Here is a 14,893-nt window from a genome sequence, read left to right as displayed (position 1 = left end):
ACAATGCTTTTTGAGTATAATAAACACTTTTTTGCTTCAGTCCAGGTGGGGAGAAAGGACATAAGCACATACAAACACAAATGCTCTAAAGGAATTTATTCTTATTACTGTGCAGAAACTTTATAAAATAAAAAGAAGTAAGCGCTGTTGGAACAGAGAGATGGAGACGTACCGATAACACTATGTTAAAGAACAGTGCCAGTAGAGGAATGGGGACAGAAGTGAGACTACACAAGTATTTAAGGAGAAATTAAAAGGGAGGTTGTAGATTACAGTCTCCTTTTCAAAATGCTTAGTAATAAAAGAAGAGAGGAAATTAGTTTCTCTCTTCTTCAGAGATTCTTCGAGACTATTCTTCCCAAGCCCACTCTTTTTGCTTTTGTATTTGATGGCTGTATTACAGAGACAAAAATACAGACCCCAGCACAACTTTGCTAGGCATTTAAGAAAATCTCTAAGGTTTCATGTCCTATCCAGGGACACACTAGTACCTACCCCCAAGGGGGTGTTAATGGTGTCACTATATAATCAGTGTTTCCTTTTTATTATTTTCACCATCATTTCAAGGTTATTTAACTCATTCTCAATTCTAGTGATCACACTAGAACCCAATCATGATAATAAACCAAAACAAATAAACAACACTCTCTCCAAAAACTAACAAAACCCCCCACCTCAAAACAAAATAACATTTCTTAATCATTCTCTCAACTGAAGATTTACTGCTTATAATCTGCACATAGCACAGATCCCATTTAAAATCACAGGGCATGACAATGCATTTTAATGGACTTTGTTGATTTTTTTTTTTTTTTTTGCCATGCTCATCGACTTGTGGGATCTTAGTTCCTCAACCAGGGATCAAACCCAGACCCTTGGCAGTAAAAGCACGGAGTCCTAATATTACTCAGCCATAAAAAGGAACGAAATTGAGTCATTTATTGAGACGTGGATGGATCTAGAGACTGTCATACAGAGTGAAGTAAGTCAGAAAGAGAAAAACAAATATCATATATTAACGCATGTATTTGGAACCTAGAAAAATGGTACAGATGAGCTGGTTTGCAGGGCAGAAGTTGAGATATAGATGTAGAGAACAGACGTATGGAGACCAAGGGGGAAAAACCGCAGTGGGGTGGGGATGGTGGTGTGCTGAATTGGGCGATTGGGATTGACATGTATACACTGATGTGTATAAAATTGATGACTGATAAGAACCTGCAGTACAAACAAACAGAAAAAACAACTAATACTGAACTTTCTCTGGGTTATTTGTATGGAAATATGTTAATATAAATGTTTCAGACATTACATGAAATTTCTAAAAATCTTAAAAAATAAATAAATAAAATAGCCCCTCTTGCAGGAGCCCAGAATAAATAAAATTGCATGGGATTGGATTATTAAAAACAAAAACAAAAACATGGAGTCCTAACCACTGGACCGCCAGGGAATTAATTCTCTGTTGATCTATTTTTAAAGCTATTATTTGTAACTCCTCCAAAGGGAAAACATGTCTTAATATATTAACTGTCACCTTTACTAGCTTCTCACCTAAGAAAATGGCTGTTGGTGTGGGAGAGACAGGAAAGAACAATGTAACTCTCACCTTCCTGTGAAGTTTCCAGAGCTCCCAGATGAACACCCTGTCCCCTTGCGTGCCTCCTATACACCAACACACTTCTATCACGATATTCACCTAATCAACACATGCCAAATACTTACATACCACAAGTAAGTTCAATTCACTGTGGCCTTGCAATTTGGGGTCCCTGTAACTCTGGAAGTAAGGGAAGTCAGAGAATAAACAATGGCACATCCTTCTCAGGTGTAAAGTGTTTAAAGCTTTCAGAAGATATTCAAACAAAAGGTGAAATCCAATGTTCACATTCTTTTTAAAGAAAAACATGCTTCTTCAAATACATTTTTTTGCTTGTTGGGGGATCACTTGGGGCAAGATCTTCAGATTCCCTGAGGGTGATAGTATCTCTCCACTCATTTTATGACTGTTTTGCAGGCAAAGTCAGAAGTACTAGGTAACAGTTTTCAATTTGTCTCACATCTTATGAATGAGGAGGAGAGATACCAATGGTTAACATCTGTAGAGGGTTTAAGCTTTTAGAAAACACTTTCATGTGTATTTTTTCTGCGCTTTATCACTTTTTGACTAGAACACAGAGCAGGGATTATCAACATCCCAATTTTACAGGTTAGGAAAATGAGATTACTAAATTTTGCTAGGGTCCTCCTGGAATCAGGGGTGAGAGGAATAAAGAAAACTCATTCTGACACTTGCTAAAGTGGTGAGGAAGACTTTATTCCAAACTATTGCAATAGGGGGTCATAACTTGCAACAGGAGAAAGCAATTGTGCTCAACTCCGAATACAGCAAAGACATCTGGGAGTTTATTACAGCCAACAGACAAGCAGAGTGAGCGCGTTAGTGGATGGAAAATTAAGAGAAAACATTAAGGGTAGGGGGATTCCTGATTAAAGGCAGGCCAAGGACTTATATATTAAAGGACTTACGTATAAAGGAATTTGATCACATATGAAAAGTAACCAGATACCAAGGGTACAGGGATGACTTAGCAGAATTCACGCTAATACGGGGCTCTGCCCTGCCAGATTCGAAGGCCTCAATGGAGGCCCAGGCGAGTAGAGGGCTCGGAGGAGCCTGGCTAAAGTTTGGATAGGGAGAGAGTCTTTGTCACTGACTACCCCGTTCCTCTTTATTACCCAATCCCCATGAGGAGAGCTGGCAGGCAGCCAGGGTCGAGAGTCCAGTTCTCCCCCCGAGTCAGCAATGACCGGCGGCCAAGGATGCGGAGGCCAGGTTGGGCGACCACTGGCAGAAAATGGATCTGAGCAACACCCCTCGCACCACACGGGAGGTGACCCCACGCTCCGCCCGTCCGCCGCGCGGCCCACTTGAGGGGCGGGCTGCGCAGGTCGGGCGGGGCGGGGCCAGAGGCGCCGATTGGCTGGCGCGCCCCGGCCTGGTGTTTCCCCGGCCCCTCCCCGTCACCCCTCACTGGCCGCCCCGCCTCTGCCGCGCTCCCCCAGCCCGCGAGGCCGCGCGCAGGCGGGTCCCGCGCTGCCCCGCGGGAGGGGCCGAGCCCGTGTTCCTCCTCCCTACCGGTCCCCATCCTTAAAGCACGAGCCCGGACGCCCCGCCCGTTGGAGACGGCGTCTGGATCTGGACGGCGAGCGGCCGGGGCGGGCCACGGCCGACCGAGGAGGGCCTGAGGCAACGGACCCGCCGCGGCTGGCACACGAGCCTCTCGGCCCCGACTGAGTGGTTGCGGGAGCTGTGAGGGAAGGGGTCGCGGGCGCCATTGCTGCCCGTCAGAACGCCGCAGGGTCCCCGTCAGCCCTCGGCTGCTCTACCCCGGCTGGGAGGAGCCGTCGCCAGTCCCCGGCCCGGTCTCGTGAATCGGGTGCCTCGTCTGCCGCCCGCGCCGAGACCATGTTTGACAAGACGCGGCTGCCGTACGTGGCCCTCGATGTGCTCTGCGTGTTGCTGGGTACGTACGCGCCGCCGGCCGGAGGGGCGTGTGCGCGCGAGCCCGGGGTGTGGGTGCACCGGTGGGTTGCGGGTGTGTGTCCGCTGGGAGGGGACTAGGCGAGAGCCGCGGACGGGCGTGGGGTGGGGGTGTGTGTGTGCCTGACGCGCGAGCCGTGCCGGGCGAGACGCTGGGGGCGGTTTCCGCAGCCCGGGGACCCCGCTTCGCAGCCCGCACCCCGGCTCCCGCGTGGCCGCTGCTGTTTGTCGCCCGGCGGTGCGCTGAGCCCACCTTGCTTGGACGCTGTTCACGCCTCTGCGCTCCATCCCTTGCTCTTCTGTCCTCTGTTTCCCCTTCCACTCCCAGCCCGGAGGGTGGGCTCTTCCCCTCTCGGCTGTAGGGAAGCCTGGTCACTGGCTCATCAGGTTCAGTAGCGAAACGGGAGGTTTGATGCATTGGGGGTTCTCAGTAACTGGCGCCAGTGCCAGGTTTATCTTATTTGTGGGAAGCCGTTTACATTTGCGTCTATTAAAGATTAGAACTCTCCTAATTAGAAGGTGTTACCAGCTTGTAAATTGTCAGGCTGTAAGTGGTTGTGATGATGCCAGGTTTCTGCCTATAGGTTTGAAGAACGTTGCTTTTTGGGGGCTGGAGTGGGGATGGTGTGCCCCAGACCTGCTGTGTCCTTCTCTGCACAGACCTTGCCATTGTGTAGCTTTCCATCTCCTGTGAGAGCCCAGAAGTAGCACTAGACATTTCTTTGGCTGCAGCAAATTTGGCGTTGTCTTTCTGACAGAAGAGTTCAGTTGTGGGTCTTCTGGTTGCCAGTTGCTCTTTTATTTTGACGAGAAAGAATAGAAGTCATTTGGCTAAGGGATAGGCGTTGGGAGGAGAGATTTTCACCTTTTCAGTATGTATTGTGTAAGGCAGTATCTTTGAACTATTTATATGTTATGGAAAAAACGACAACAAGAAGACCTGCTCTGTGTTTGGGTAGTCCTACTCATGGTTGAGTATCGAAGTAATGGTATTGGCAAGTTCTCAGCGTTGGTTGGAGGGCTGTGACTTCAGCATCCTAGATGCAGGTCTGCATAATGGCTTTTCAGTGATAGGAAATTATCCCCGGTTTTAATCCAGTATTCCACTCTCTTGCCTCAAACCTGACCATTTAGGTGCTTGCAGTCTTGCCGAAGTTTTACAAATTCTGTTACCTGTTTTTTGAGGAAAAATCTCTTTTTTATTTATGAAACATCTTTATTGTTTACGAAGACACTTACTGTATAGCTCCACAGTGAATTTTAGGAATTCAGTTCAGGAAAGGGAAACACGATTTTGGAACACTATTTTTATAGAAGCACAAGTGATCCTTTCAGATGTCCGGACATATTCATAATTACATTAAATATATTCAAATTTATTTTCAGTGAAAAGCTTACCTTGGTAAAGATGTTATATTTAAAAATGTATTTTAACTTGTACTGAATATTAGTGGAGGTTTGTTAAACTTCATTTATATTATAGTGAAGGGAGAGGAAAATGTTTAGTCATAAGTAACTTTGATAATTCTAATATATTGGATATTATTCTGTCATTGCCACATATTGTGTATTGTCAGAATTATACATAAACTTCTCCTTTTCCTACCTTGTGGGAGTTGGTAATTGATGAAACAAAAGTCATGTTTTCTCTTTGGGCCAAACACTGAACCAGGATAGATGAAACATAATACTGCTCTTAGGTAGCTCAGTGTTATTAAACAGAAAGCCATATGGTAAATCTATGTTTTGTTTTGTTTTAATTCATTTATAATGGAGGAACCTATATGCAGTACAACTTTATAAATTGTAGGTTCTTGCAGTCTATATTTTCAATATGATGGAAACATCACATAATTGTCCTATAGAGGTAAGGGTAATTTTATTGCTACATGGGCCTAACAGTTGCAGAATTTATGACAGCTCTCAAAAAAGATAAAATTGTGTTTATGATTTTAAGTATCTTTGATGGTTTTGGAAAAAGCTTGTTTTGGGGACTTATGCATTTAGTATCAGTATCAGATACTTATACCGATCTATTTGAAACACATTTTATCTGTTCTTGTGTTACTAGAGTTTTAAAGTAATTCAGTGTATTGTCAAGATAAGCCCAGAATTCCCTATTCCTAAATAGAAAGTGAAGTGTTATTTTAATTTGGTATATACGATGACATTAGATTTAACAGTATCAACACTCCATTACAAGCAGCAGTGAAGGAGAACAGTGATGCTAGAGATACAAAGCATTTTTATGCTAAGTTTTTGGAGATAATATATTTTTATAGCAAACTCACCTTTCTAGTGGAGTCTAAGGGTCCACTTTAAACCAAATTTTAAATTTGGTTTTCATTCATCTTACTGACAGCAGGAGATTGGCGGCCTAAAATCGTGGTAGCTCAAAGAGGGTTATCAACTTGGCATTAACTTTTTTCTTTTTCTTTGGAGAACTACAGGTGAGATTTGACTATAGCAACAAAAAGATGATTAAGCACTTCATAAGTACAGGGTTATGTAAAAGTGATTCATAATTATAATGTGAATATGTTCCAGGTTCTGTTAATGGTCACCCAACATCATATAGTGTATCCATTTGATATGCTGATGTTATGTGATTGTGTTACATGGTTACTTTATAATATTACAGAAGGTGACGTCTGTTGAAGTGATAGTTAAACATGCTTGTGGGGGTGTGTGTGGGTTGTGCATGCGCGCACATGTGTATATGCGTTTCTACCCCAAATCAGTGTTATCACCGCTGGGAAATGTGAGTTCCTCCATATAATATACCCAGATTATTAGTTCCTTTAGTGGATCTGGTCAATTCTTGGAAGAAGAGTGAGAATTTTGAGAGATGATGTATATTTGATTCCTTTCTGAGATGGAGCATGGTCTTGCCATCTTTCTCTGGCTCTTTTGATAATGAGTTCTATGATTGTAGAAAAGGCCATAAATACCATCTGAGCACACAAGAAAAGCTGTTCTATAGAGAATGGTAGTGGGCTGGTATGAAAGCTGTGTTTTTGCTCAATGTTTTAAACCATGTCCTGAATAAAACTTATTAGTGTTTAATTGCTGAGGGTCATTCTAGATTTTATGCACCCTGGCATTAGGCTGCCAGTTAATGGACACTGAGTCCACTAATTGATTCAGTGCACATTGATTGAAGGCTAATTCTGTTCCAAGTTCATGTTAAATGCTAGGGATACAAAGATGAATAAGACAATCTGTGCCCTAAAGGAGTTCAGGGTCTAATGAGGGAGAAACAAACAAGAGTCACAACATATCATGATAAGTGTAATAATGAAGGTATGGAATAGATGGCCTTTGAGTACAAAGAAGAGAGTTGCTCTAGATATGATCCATTATAGATAAAAGGGTTGTCTGTTTATTCTTAGAGATGCAGAAATGACAAAAATTACCTAGGACTACTCTTAGAATCTTTTTTTTTTCTTCCTCAACTTGATATAGGGCAGTGGGAACCCAAATAAGTACCTGTGTTTATAACTTTTTTGCAGGTTCTCATGATGCCTAGAAGATTTGGGTGGAACTGGCAAAGCCTTTTTATGTGTCTGTGTTTTGCTGGGTGGCGGTCATTTGGAATATCCTTCTGTATTGTATATTCTCCTTTTGCCCCTTCAGATCTTTTCTCCACCCTGCTCTTGCTTTTTGGTTTCTGGTTGGCCTGGACCAATGGGACAAGAGCAGGAGGCCTGGAAGAGCCAGTTTACTCCTGCTGGATTTGTGTTGCCAGAGCTGTTCTGTGTTTTGTGAGTAGGTCACAGCTTCTATTCAGTGGCCTTCTGTGCCAGCCAGCTACAGTTACAGATCTTTCTGGGTTCTGGTAACCCTTCACTTGCCCCTTTAGGCCTAGAGATGATAATGACTTTCTCATGTTGCTGGTGTGGGAGTATTCCACCATCCCCTTCTGCTTTCCCTAAACCCTGCCTATACTTTTGAAGATTATTCCTTCATTAAATTCTCTCTTGAAAACCTTATTTGGATGTGCTGTTTTTTCTCCAGGGCGCTACTGATAATACTCATGTTATGTCCAAACAGATCTGAGGTAACTTCCCTTTCTGCACTTGACACCAGTTACAGTTTCCTATAATAGCAGGTGATACAGCAACTCGTGAGCTCCAACGTTGGCTTTCTTGTAATGGAGTGGGTCATGGTTACCTCAGCATGCTGCAAACGTGGTATCACCATTATGCCAAATCAGAGTCAATAAATTTAGGGGAAAATGTGGCAGCAAAAAACATTGGCAGCCATAGGTGGTTGTGGAATCCCTGTTACTTATTCTTCTCCAGTAATTATGCTGACATCATCCTGCCCCTTAAGTAGTACCCCTCACGAGTGCTCCCTTTCCTGACCCTGAATCTGGGCCCCTTTCTCAAGTAAAAATCAAATACTTAATGAAAGGGCCTCACTTGCTAAATAGTCCGCAGCCTTCCCTTTTCTCCTGACATTTATTTGTTCATTCACTCATTATTGGGTGAATTCACTCATGTATTTGTTTCTTATCTAGTAGGTGCTGGGCATTCTGTTAGATACCAAAGAGGTAAATAAATAAATAGGACATAGTGCCTATCCTACTTGCCATTTCAACTTCTGTTAACTTCTATTCAGCAAACTTCTTTTGCTTCTGATGAAAGTTTACTGTGCTTGTTTCTCTGTTTTATGTAACTGTTCTCTTTCCTCTCAGCCACAGAGAGAGAGAAGGAATCTCAAAAGATGAACAAAAATTTGTCAAACTGGTATATTCTTGGGTCAGACTGGCCTCCTGTTGCAAGGCTTTTTCTACCTTTTTTTTTTTTTTTTTGCGGTATGCGGGCCTCTCACTGTTGTGGCCTCTCTGGTTGCGCAGCACAGGCTCCGGACGTGCAGGCTCAGCGGCCATGGCTCACGGGCCCAGCCACTCCGCGGCATGTGGGATCTTCCTGGATGGGGGCACGAACCCGTGTCCCCTTCATCGGCAGGTGGACTCTCAACCACTGCGCCACCAGGGAAGCCCCTTTTTCTACCTTTAAATGGCTAGTTTGGAACAAAAGCAGAGGCCTGGAGGAAATTGATAGTATTTGGCTCTAGTTGGTTTTATACAGTTGACTTTAAACTTAAATTTACCTTGCTTGGAATAGAGTATGGAAATATTCAAAGAGCATTCCCCTCTATAGCTTTTATGAAAAGTAATTTTTTCCTTTATATTCTTTTTGAATTACATCCTTTTGGAAACTCATGGACATGCTATGAATCTTTATTAATTTCTTTCTTGTTTAGTCATTTTTGGCTGAGTTCTACCAAAGTTTCCTATGTGTTACTTAGCTTGTGGAATTATTCTAATTCTTTTTGATAAGAAATTAAAGTTTAAATTGTTACTGTTTACCCTGCTAAAAAAGAAGTTGGTAGTAAGTCATTAAACACCCATATTTTAAGTGAACCAGTTAACTTGTAGCTTCAGTTTTATGGAAAGGATTTTGGAATGTTAATTGTTTGTTTCCTCCTAACTTAGGTGGCTTAATTCAGCATATGAGAGGGAAATATACAGTCTATGTAATAAGCTAGTTAGGGATTATATGGACACTGTCTTGCCTCTTTTATTATTTTCTTTATGAAAAAGTGTTCATTCAGATATTATGAGCAGTGGTTACAAGTAACTTTCTTCTTTCTTTTTGGCCCTCTTCTTTTTCTACTTACCTTATTTTTCATTTTCACTTTTTCCACTCCAGCCTGCTTTCCTTCTTCCCTTCAACCTTCTTGCTGTCTAGGTTTAAAGCCCAGATGGCTCAGAGTTGTTTTTTACTTAACTGAAACTACTCTAACATTGGGAATGACTTTTTCTTTAAAACATTAGATAGACAGCACAGTGTAGTGACGGACTCTGGATCCAGACTGCCTAGGTTCACATTCCAGCTCCTCCATTTACTAGCTGTGTGACCTTGGGCAAATTTCCTCTTTGTGCCTCTGTTGCCTCAGCTGTGTAATGATAAAAGTACCTACCTTGTATGGTTGTTGTGAGGCTTAAATGAGTCAATATATAAAGGGCTTAGAGCAGTGCCTTGCACTTAATGTGCACAATATGTTTGTCAAATAAAATTAATCATCTATAATCCTACTATAGCAACATCATTATTTTAGTAAAAATAACATCAACATCGTTTTGTAATAGGGACAAAAACACAAACTTTAAACCGTTTCCCATGAGTACTCATGGAATGTCTTTGAAGCTTACAGAACATCTTGAAATAGTAGTGTTTTATCAGTCACATGTAAAAACCACATATATGATCTTCAGGTAGTGGTAATCCCAGCTGTGGTAGAAATCGATCTGTATAGTCTGTGGTAGAATGTAATTAAACAAATGGAAAAACTGTTACTTTATACAGTGGTTAAGTCCTGAATTTCAGCTTAATCAAGAAAATGGAGTTAGCCACACTCTGGTCACCTTCACTGTTTTTATTGCCCAGGCCTTGGAAATGATTGAGTGACCATGTAAAAAAGTAGACTTAATATTCCTAAATTTTTTGAATGACCTTAATTGTGCATCCTCATTTGTGTAAATTCTATTGTTTGAATTCCTATCTGTAGTTGAGCAGGCAACAAAGAAAAAGCTATTGTGTAATACCTCTTTATACCCCCTCTCCCTCTTACCCCTGTTTTCCAATCAGGTTTTATTTATTTATTGCTTGCTTGCTTGCTTGCCGTGGCACGCAGCTTATTGGATCCTAGTTCCCTGACCAGGGATCGAACCGAGGCCCCCTGCAGTGGAAGCATGGAGGCCTAACCACTGGACCTCCACGGAATTCCCTCAGATATTTATTTTGACATATGTTAACCTGATACTATTTTTTATGTTGTGTTTAACACAATGTTAAGTTTTTAAAATATCTGACTTTGCAACATCCTTCATTTATTTATTCATTAGCTATTATGTGCTTAGTACAATGCTAGGAGCTGTAATTATCACTGTGAAAAAGATAGGTAAGGTCTCTATACTAATAATGTAAGACAATTACAGATGTTTGTGAATGCCATGGAAGAATGAAAACAAGATTAGAAGAGAGTGAGATGTTGGAGGGTGGCAATCTCAAGGAAGGCTTCTCTGACGAGGGCATTTTTTTTTTTTTTTTTTGGTGGTATGCGGGCCTCTCACTGTTGTGGCCTCTCCCGTTGCGGAGCACAGGCTCCGGACGCGCAGGCTCAGCGGCCATGGCTCACGGGCCCAGCCGCTCCGCGGCATGTGGGATCTTCCCGGACCGGGGCACAAAGCCGTGTCCCCTGCATCGGCAGGCGGATTCTCAACCACTGCGCCACCAGGGAAGCCCTGACGAGGGCATTTTTGATTTCAGATTTAAGGATGAAAGTAAGTTGGTCATGGAGGAGCTGGAAGATGATTCCAGGCATAGGGAAGAGCAGGCGTTGAGGGCTAAAGGGGCAAAGGGCATTTGTAACAGAAAAGAGGCCAGTGTGGCTGGAATATAGTATGTATCCATGATATTCTTAATAGTGAATTTTGTAACTTTTTTCTAAATGTCAGAGTGGGTAATAATAATAACTGGCATTTACTTAGTGCTCACTAGGCCCTGTGTGGCTGTGAGGTCTCTCAAAAACGTGCTCAGGGAGGATAGCTTGTTCATCTTCATTCTGTAGATGATGGAACTAAGGCCTAGAGTAGTTGGGAAACTCCCAGTGTAACTCAGGTAAGAAGTGGTATGGTTGGGAATTGGGAAATGCATTTTTAAGGATTATAACTTTTTTTTTTTTCCCTCTCTTGAGGTATGCGGGCCTCTCACTGCCGTGGTGTCTCCCGTTGCGGAGCACAGGCTCCGGACGTGCAAGCCCAGCGGCCACGGCTCACGGGCCCAGCCGCTCCACGGCATGCGGGATCCTCCCAGACCGGGGCACGAACCCGCGTCCCCCGCATCGGCAGGTGGACTCTCAACCACTGCGCCACCAGGGAAGCCCAAGGATTATAACTTTTGAATTCAGATTGACTGGTCCAGATTTGAGAAATGAAGAGGGTGAGGAATGAAGGACTGAGGGAATTAATTGGCTGTAAAAGCAGTGGTTATTTTAGGTGGCCTAAATGTTTTATGACTATCTTTATTCTATACGATGTTGCTGCAGAGTCAGTTTCTGCTTATCATGTTTTGAGCGTGCGTCTGCTGTCCAGAGGAGGCACTTTAATTTTTCATAAGTCAAATGTGTAATAACTACTAAGCGTTTGCTAGGAGGGTATATCATACTGGAAGATGTAACTGATTTGCACTGTTCAGCAACATACCCACAGACTTTTTCTTCAAATACGTTGTTGTCATAGGCATTTCTACCCAGTAAAGGAGACCTTTATCCTTCATTGCATTTCACATGAGTCATGTGTATAGAGTTTAGAGTCACCTTTCGTAACTCATTCCAGCAGATATAGTTAGAGCCTCATGGTTTAGTTCTCAGTTGTCACTGCTTGGAAATGTTTCCTGAGTCTTTTTTCAGGGTGGAGCGCCCAGGAAAATGACATATAGGAAATGTGTAGCGGATGAGCTCTTGAGTTAATTGGCAGCTTGTTAAGCCAGGTTCTGCCTTGCCTTTTGGTTCATTTACGTCAGCAGGAAGAGAGATGGGTTGGCTGCTTAGGTGCTTGAGGTAAATGAGAAGAAGAGAAGAAAAACGTTCTTTATTGAATGAATAAATGAGCCTTTGGTAAATGTTTTACATAAACTCATGAATCATCACAGAACTGTATGGTATTAGCCTATGGTATTAGCCTCATTGTATGCCCTAGCACTGGTAATACAAAATGGGTGAAAAAATAAAACAAAACCCATGGATCTCAAATAGCTTCTTGCTTACTCTGGAAGACAGACTCATAACAAACAATGACAATACTGTATGGTAAGTTGAGTGCCTGATATGTCACAGCACTTAGGTTACTAAGAATGAGTGAGATAGGGTCTCCATCCCCAAGAGGTACACAGAGCACTGTAAGGGGAGAGAAGTAGGAATTTGAATGAAATCTGTCTATATTTCAAAATAGTTTCTCCTGAGACCACTGCTTTTACTTTCCAGCAGAGGTACTGTAAACCTTTGGGAACATCACTTTTGGCTAGTGCTAAATTCTGGAAATAATTCCTGTAGATAGCTCAGAATCCATCTTTATTACTGGGTGGAAACACTGTAATACTGGTGCTTAGAAAGTGCGTGGCACATGGTAGGCATTCAGATATTTGTTGCCTGAGTGAGTAGGCAATAGACTTGAGGCAGCCACTCTTCTGGGGTTGGAATTCTCACTCCATCTATTACTAACTGTACGACGTTGGGCAGGTTGCTTCAACTCTCCGTGAGTTTTGTCATCTAATGAGGAAAAAGATGATGATAATAGTGTCTTCCTCATAGTGCTGTGAAATTAGATGAGATAATGTATGAGACAGTGTATGTGAAGTGTTTAGCATATTCCTTGCCTGGGCTATTGTTGTTATCATTGTTAAGTTAATAAACCAATGTAGTACCACTGACCCAGTCTGTTATTTAAATTTGATACCGTGTGCTGGTGACTTTTCTTTTGGAACATTATTTAGTGTAGTTCTAGCTTCAGTTTAAATAGCATTTAAATTGGAACCTGGTTCGTATTTCAGTTTTTAGTGCCCATATCACTATGGGAGATGTTTTGATTACTTCTAACCTGTTTCTTTCTGGAATCAGATACCTTACTCAGATCTTCTCGTTTTACTTCTAGGTAAGCAATATTCCCACAGCTCATAGACAAAGTACCCAAACGAATGTTTGTGGTTGTAGAGAGAAGAGCAGACTAGAAATAGGAATAAACAAAGGTGTGTGTGAATGGCATGGTTGAGATAGCCATAAGTTCTCTGAGTACTCACATTTTAAAACATGAAGATTTTATTTTTTGAATATAAACTGGTCAAAAGCTAATAACTTGCAATACACGTTGAAGTACAGCTGCAATACAGCTAAACATAACCAGTTCTTATAACTTCTCTTGATCAATAAGAAGTTTTCCTTGTTTTCTTTCCATAGAGTTTAAAAAATAAATGTATATAGTGATCACATCCATCTGCAGTGTTCTTGGATAGTCCTAATTTTAGGTAACAGTCTTCTTCATAGAGGCAGTTTGTTAAATCTATGACTAAATGTAATTTAAAGTCATACTTCTATAATATTTTTCTTAAAAAAACTATTAAAAAAACCCACACTTTTTCAAATGACATCCCAATTTGATTTAGAAAATATACCTAGCATAGTTATGCAGTGCAGCAGAAGCAAGTGATGTTTATTGTATTTTACTTTTTTTTAAATGGCATTGATACAAGAGAGGAATTTTGAATATGCTCCTTCTCAAATATTGTCTGTGCCTAACCCAGTGGCCCAGTTGGAGAAAAGGTCTCTTAATTTGTGATTGTTATCAAAACTTGTTAGGCAAGTTATGGGTAATACTCAACTTTATAGCTAGTGTTGGATATCTACATTAATATGAGAGATTCTAAGTTCTGCCATTGAATATAGTTTAATTACTAACCAAATCTAATAAATAGCTTTTAAGAAGATAAGTTTTTGCATTAGGATTTGACATTGTGGATGATTTTTCACTGAATAACAATTTTGTTTATGTAACTTTTTTTAAAGGGTTCAGAGTGTGGTCTGGTAGTGAAAGAGGTTGGCTTGGAAGTCAAATTCTAGTCTTGCTTCTGCTACTCTCTCTGATCACATGGGCAAGATCACTTGGGCTCCTTCGTCTACTTATATGTAAATTATAGCGAGAAGAATATCTGCCTTGCCTATCTCTCCGGATCATAGGGGTGAGCACACCTTGCTTATTAAGGAGAGTCAGTAGCTGCAGAATATGTTGGAGCAGTTGATACCACTGGACTCAGGGTAGGAAAACAAAGAGCACATGGTAAATGGGGCATTTTGAGCAACTGCAGGAGACTTGCAGGAGATCAATTATAAATCTAGCCTGGCCATGAAGGCAGTGAGTGTTGTCAGAAGAAAATAGGAAAAAGCTGAAGACTGATTGGAGTATCCAGGAAGTAGTGATATAGGAAAAATGGGCCCTGATACAAAGTAAAGTAGGCCCCTTCTTGAGTCTCTTCTTTTGCCACACATAGGTATATGACTTTATCAGTGACCAAACGGCTCATGAAATCTTGCAACTAGTTGGTTACTCTTATGTCAGCCATATTGTGAGAAATGGTAACATATGCTACCTTGAAAAGCCAAAGCAAAATATAATTTGGTCAGACTCACTGAAATTTCAGTGAAGGAAGATTTTCAGTTTAAAATAAGATAAAGAATAATGTCCACCTACTATCAAATTAAAAAGAAAAAACGAAAAAAGAAAGAAAC

General features: G+C 41.6%; 1 protein-coding gene across 2 annotated transcripts in view; it reads left to right on the top strand.

Annotated features, from left to right (window-relative positions):
- Nucleotides 1-3,103: 3,103 nt before the first annotated feature.
- Nucleotides 3,104-14,893, top strand: part of PLPP1 (phospholipid phosphatase 1) — a 120,041-nt gene continuing 108,251 nt past the window's right edge. The window contains exon 1 of one of the 2 annotated variants that reach the window (XM_060142962.1): nt 3,104-3,527. In XM_060142962.1, coding sequence (XP_059998945.1) covers nt 3,470-3,527 — 58 coding nt within the window. In that variant the 5' untranslated portion in view covers nt 3,104-3,469. The remainder of the gene's footprint in view (nt 3,528-14,893) is intronic. The other variant, XM_060142963.1, reaches the window with a different exon arrangement.

This window comes from Lagenorhynchus albirostris, chromosome 3 (genome assembly GCF_949774975.1).
Source record: "Lagenorhynchus albirostris chromosome 3, mLagAlb1.1, whole genome shotgun sequence".
Taxonomy (NCBI): Eukaryota; Metazoa; Chordata; class Mammalia; order Artiodactyla; family Delphinidae; genus Lagenorhynchus; species Lagenorhynchus albirostris.
Note: the sequence above shows the minus strand (reverse complement) of the source record. Positions and strands in the feature narration are given on the sequence as shown.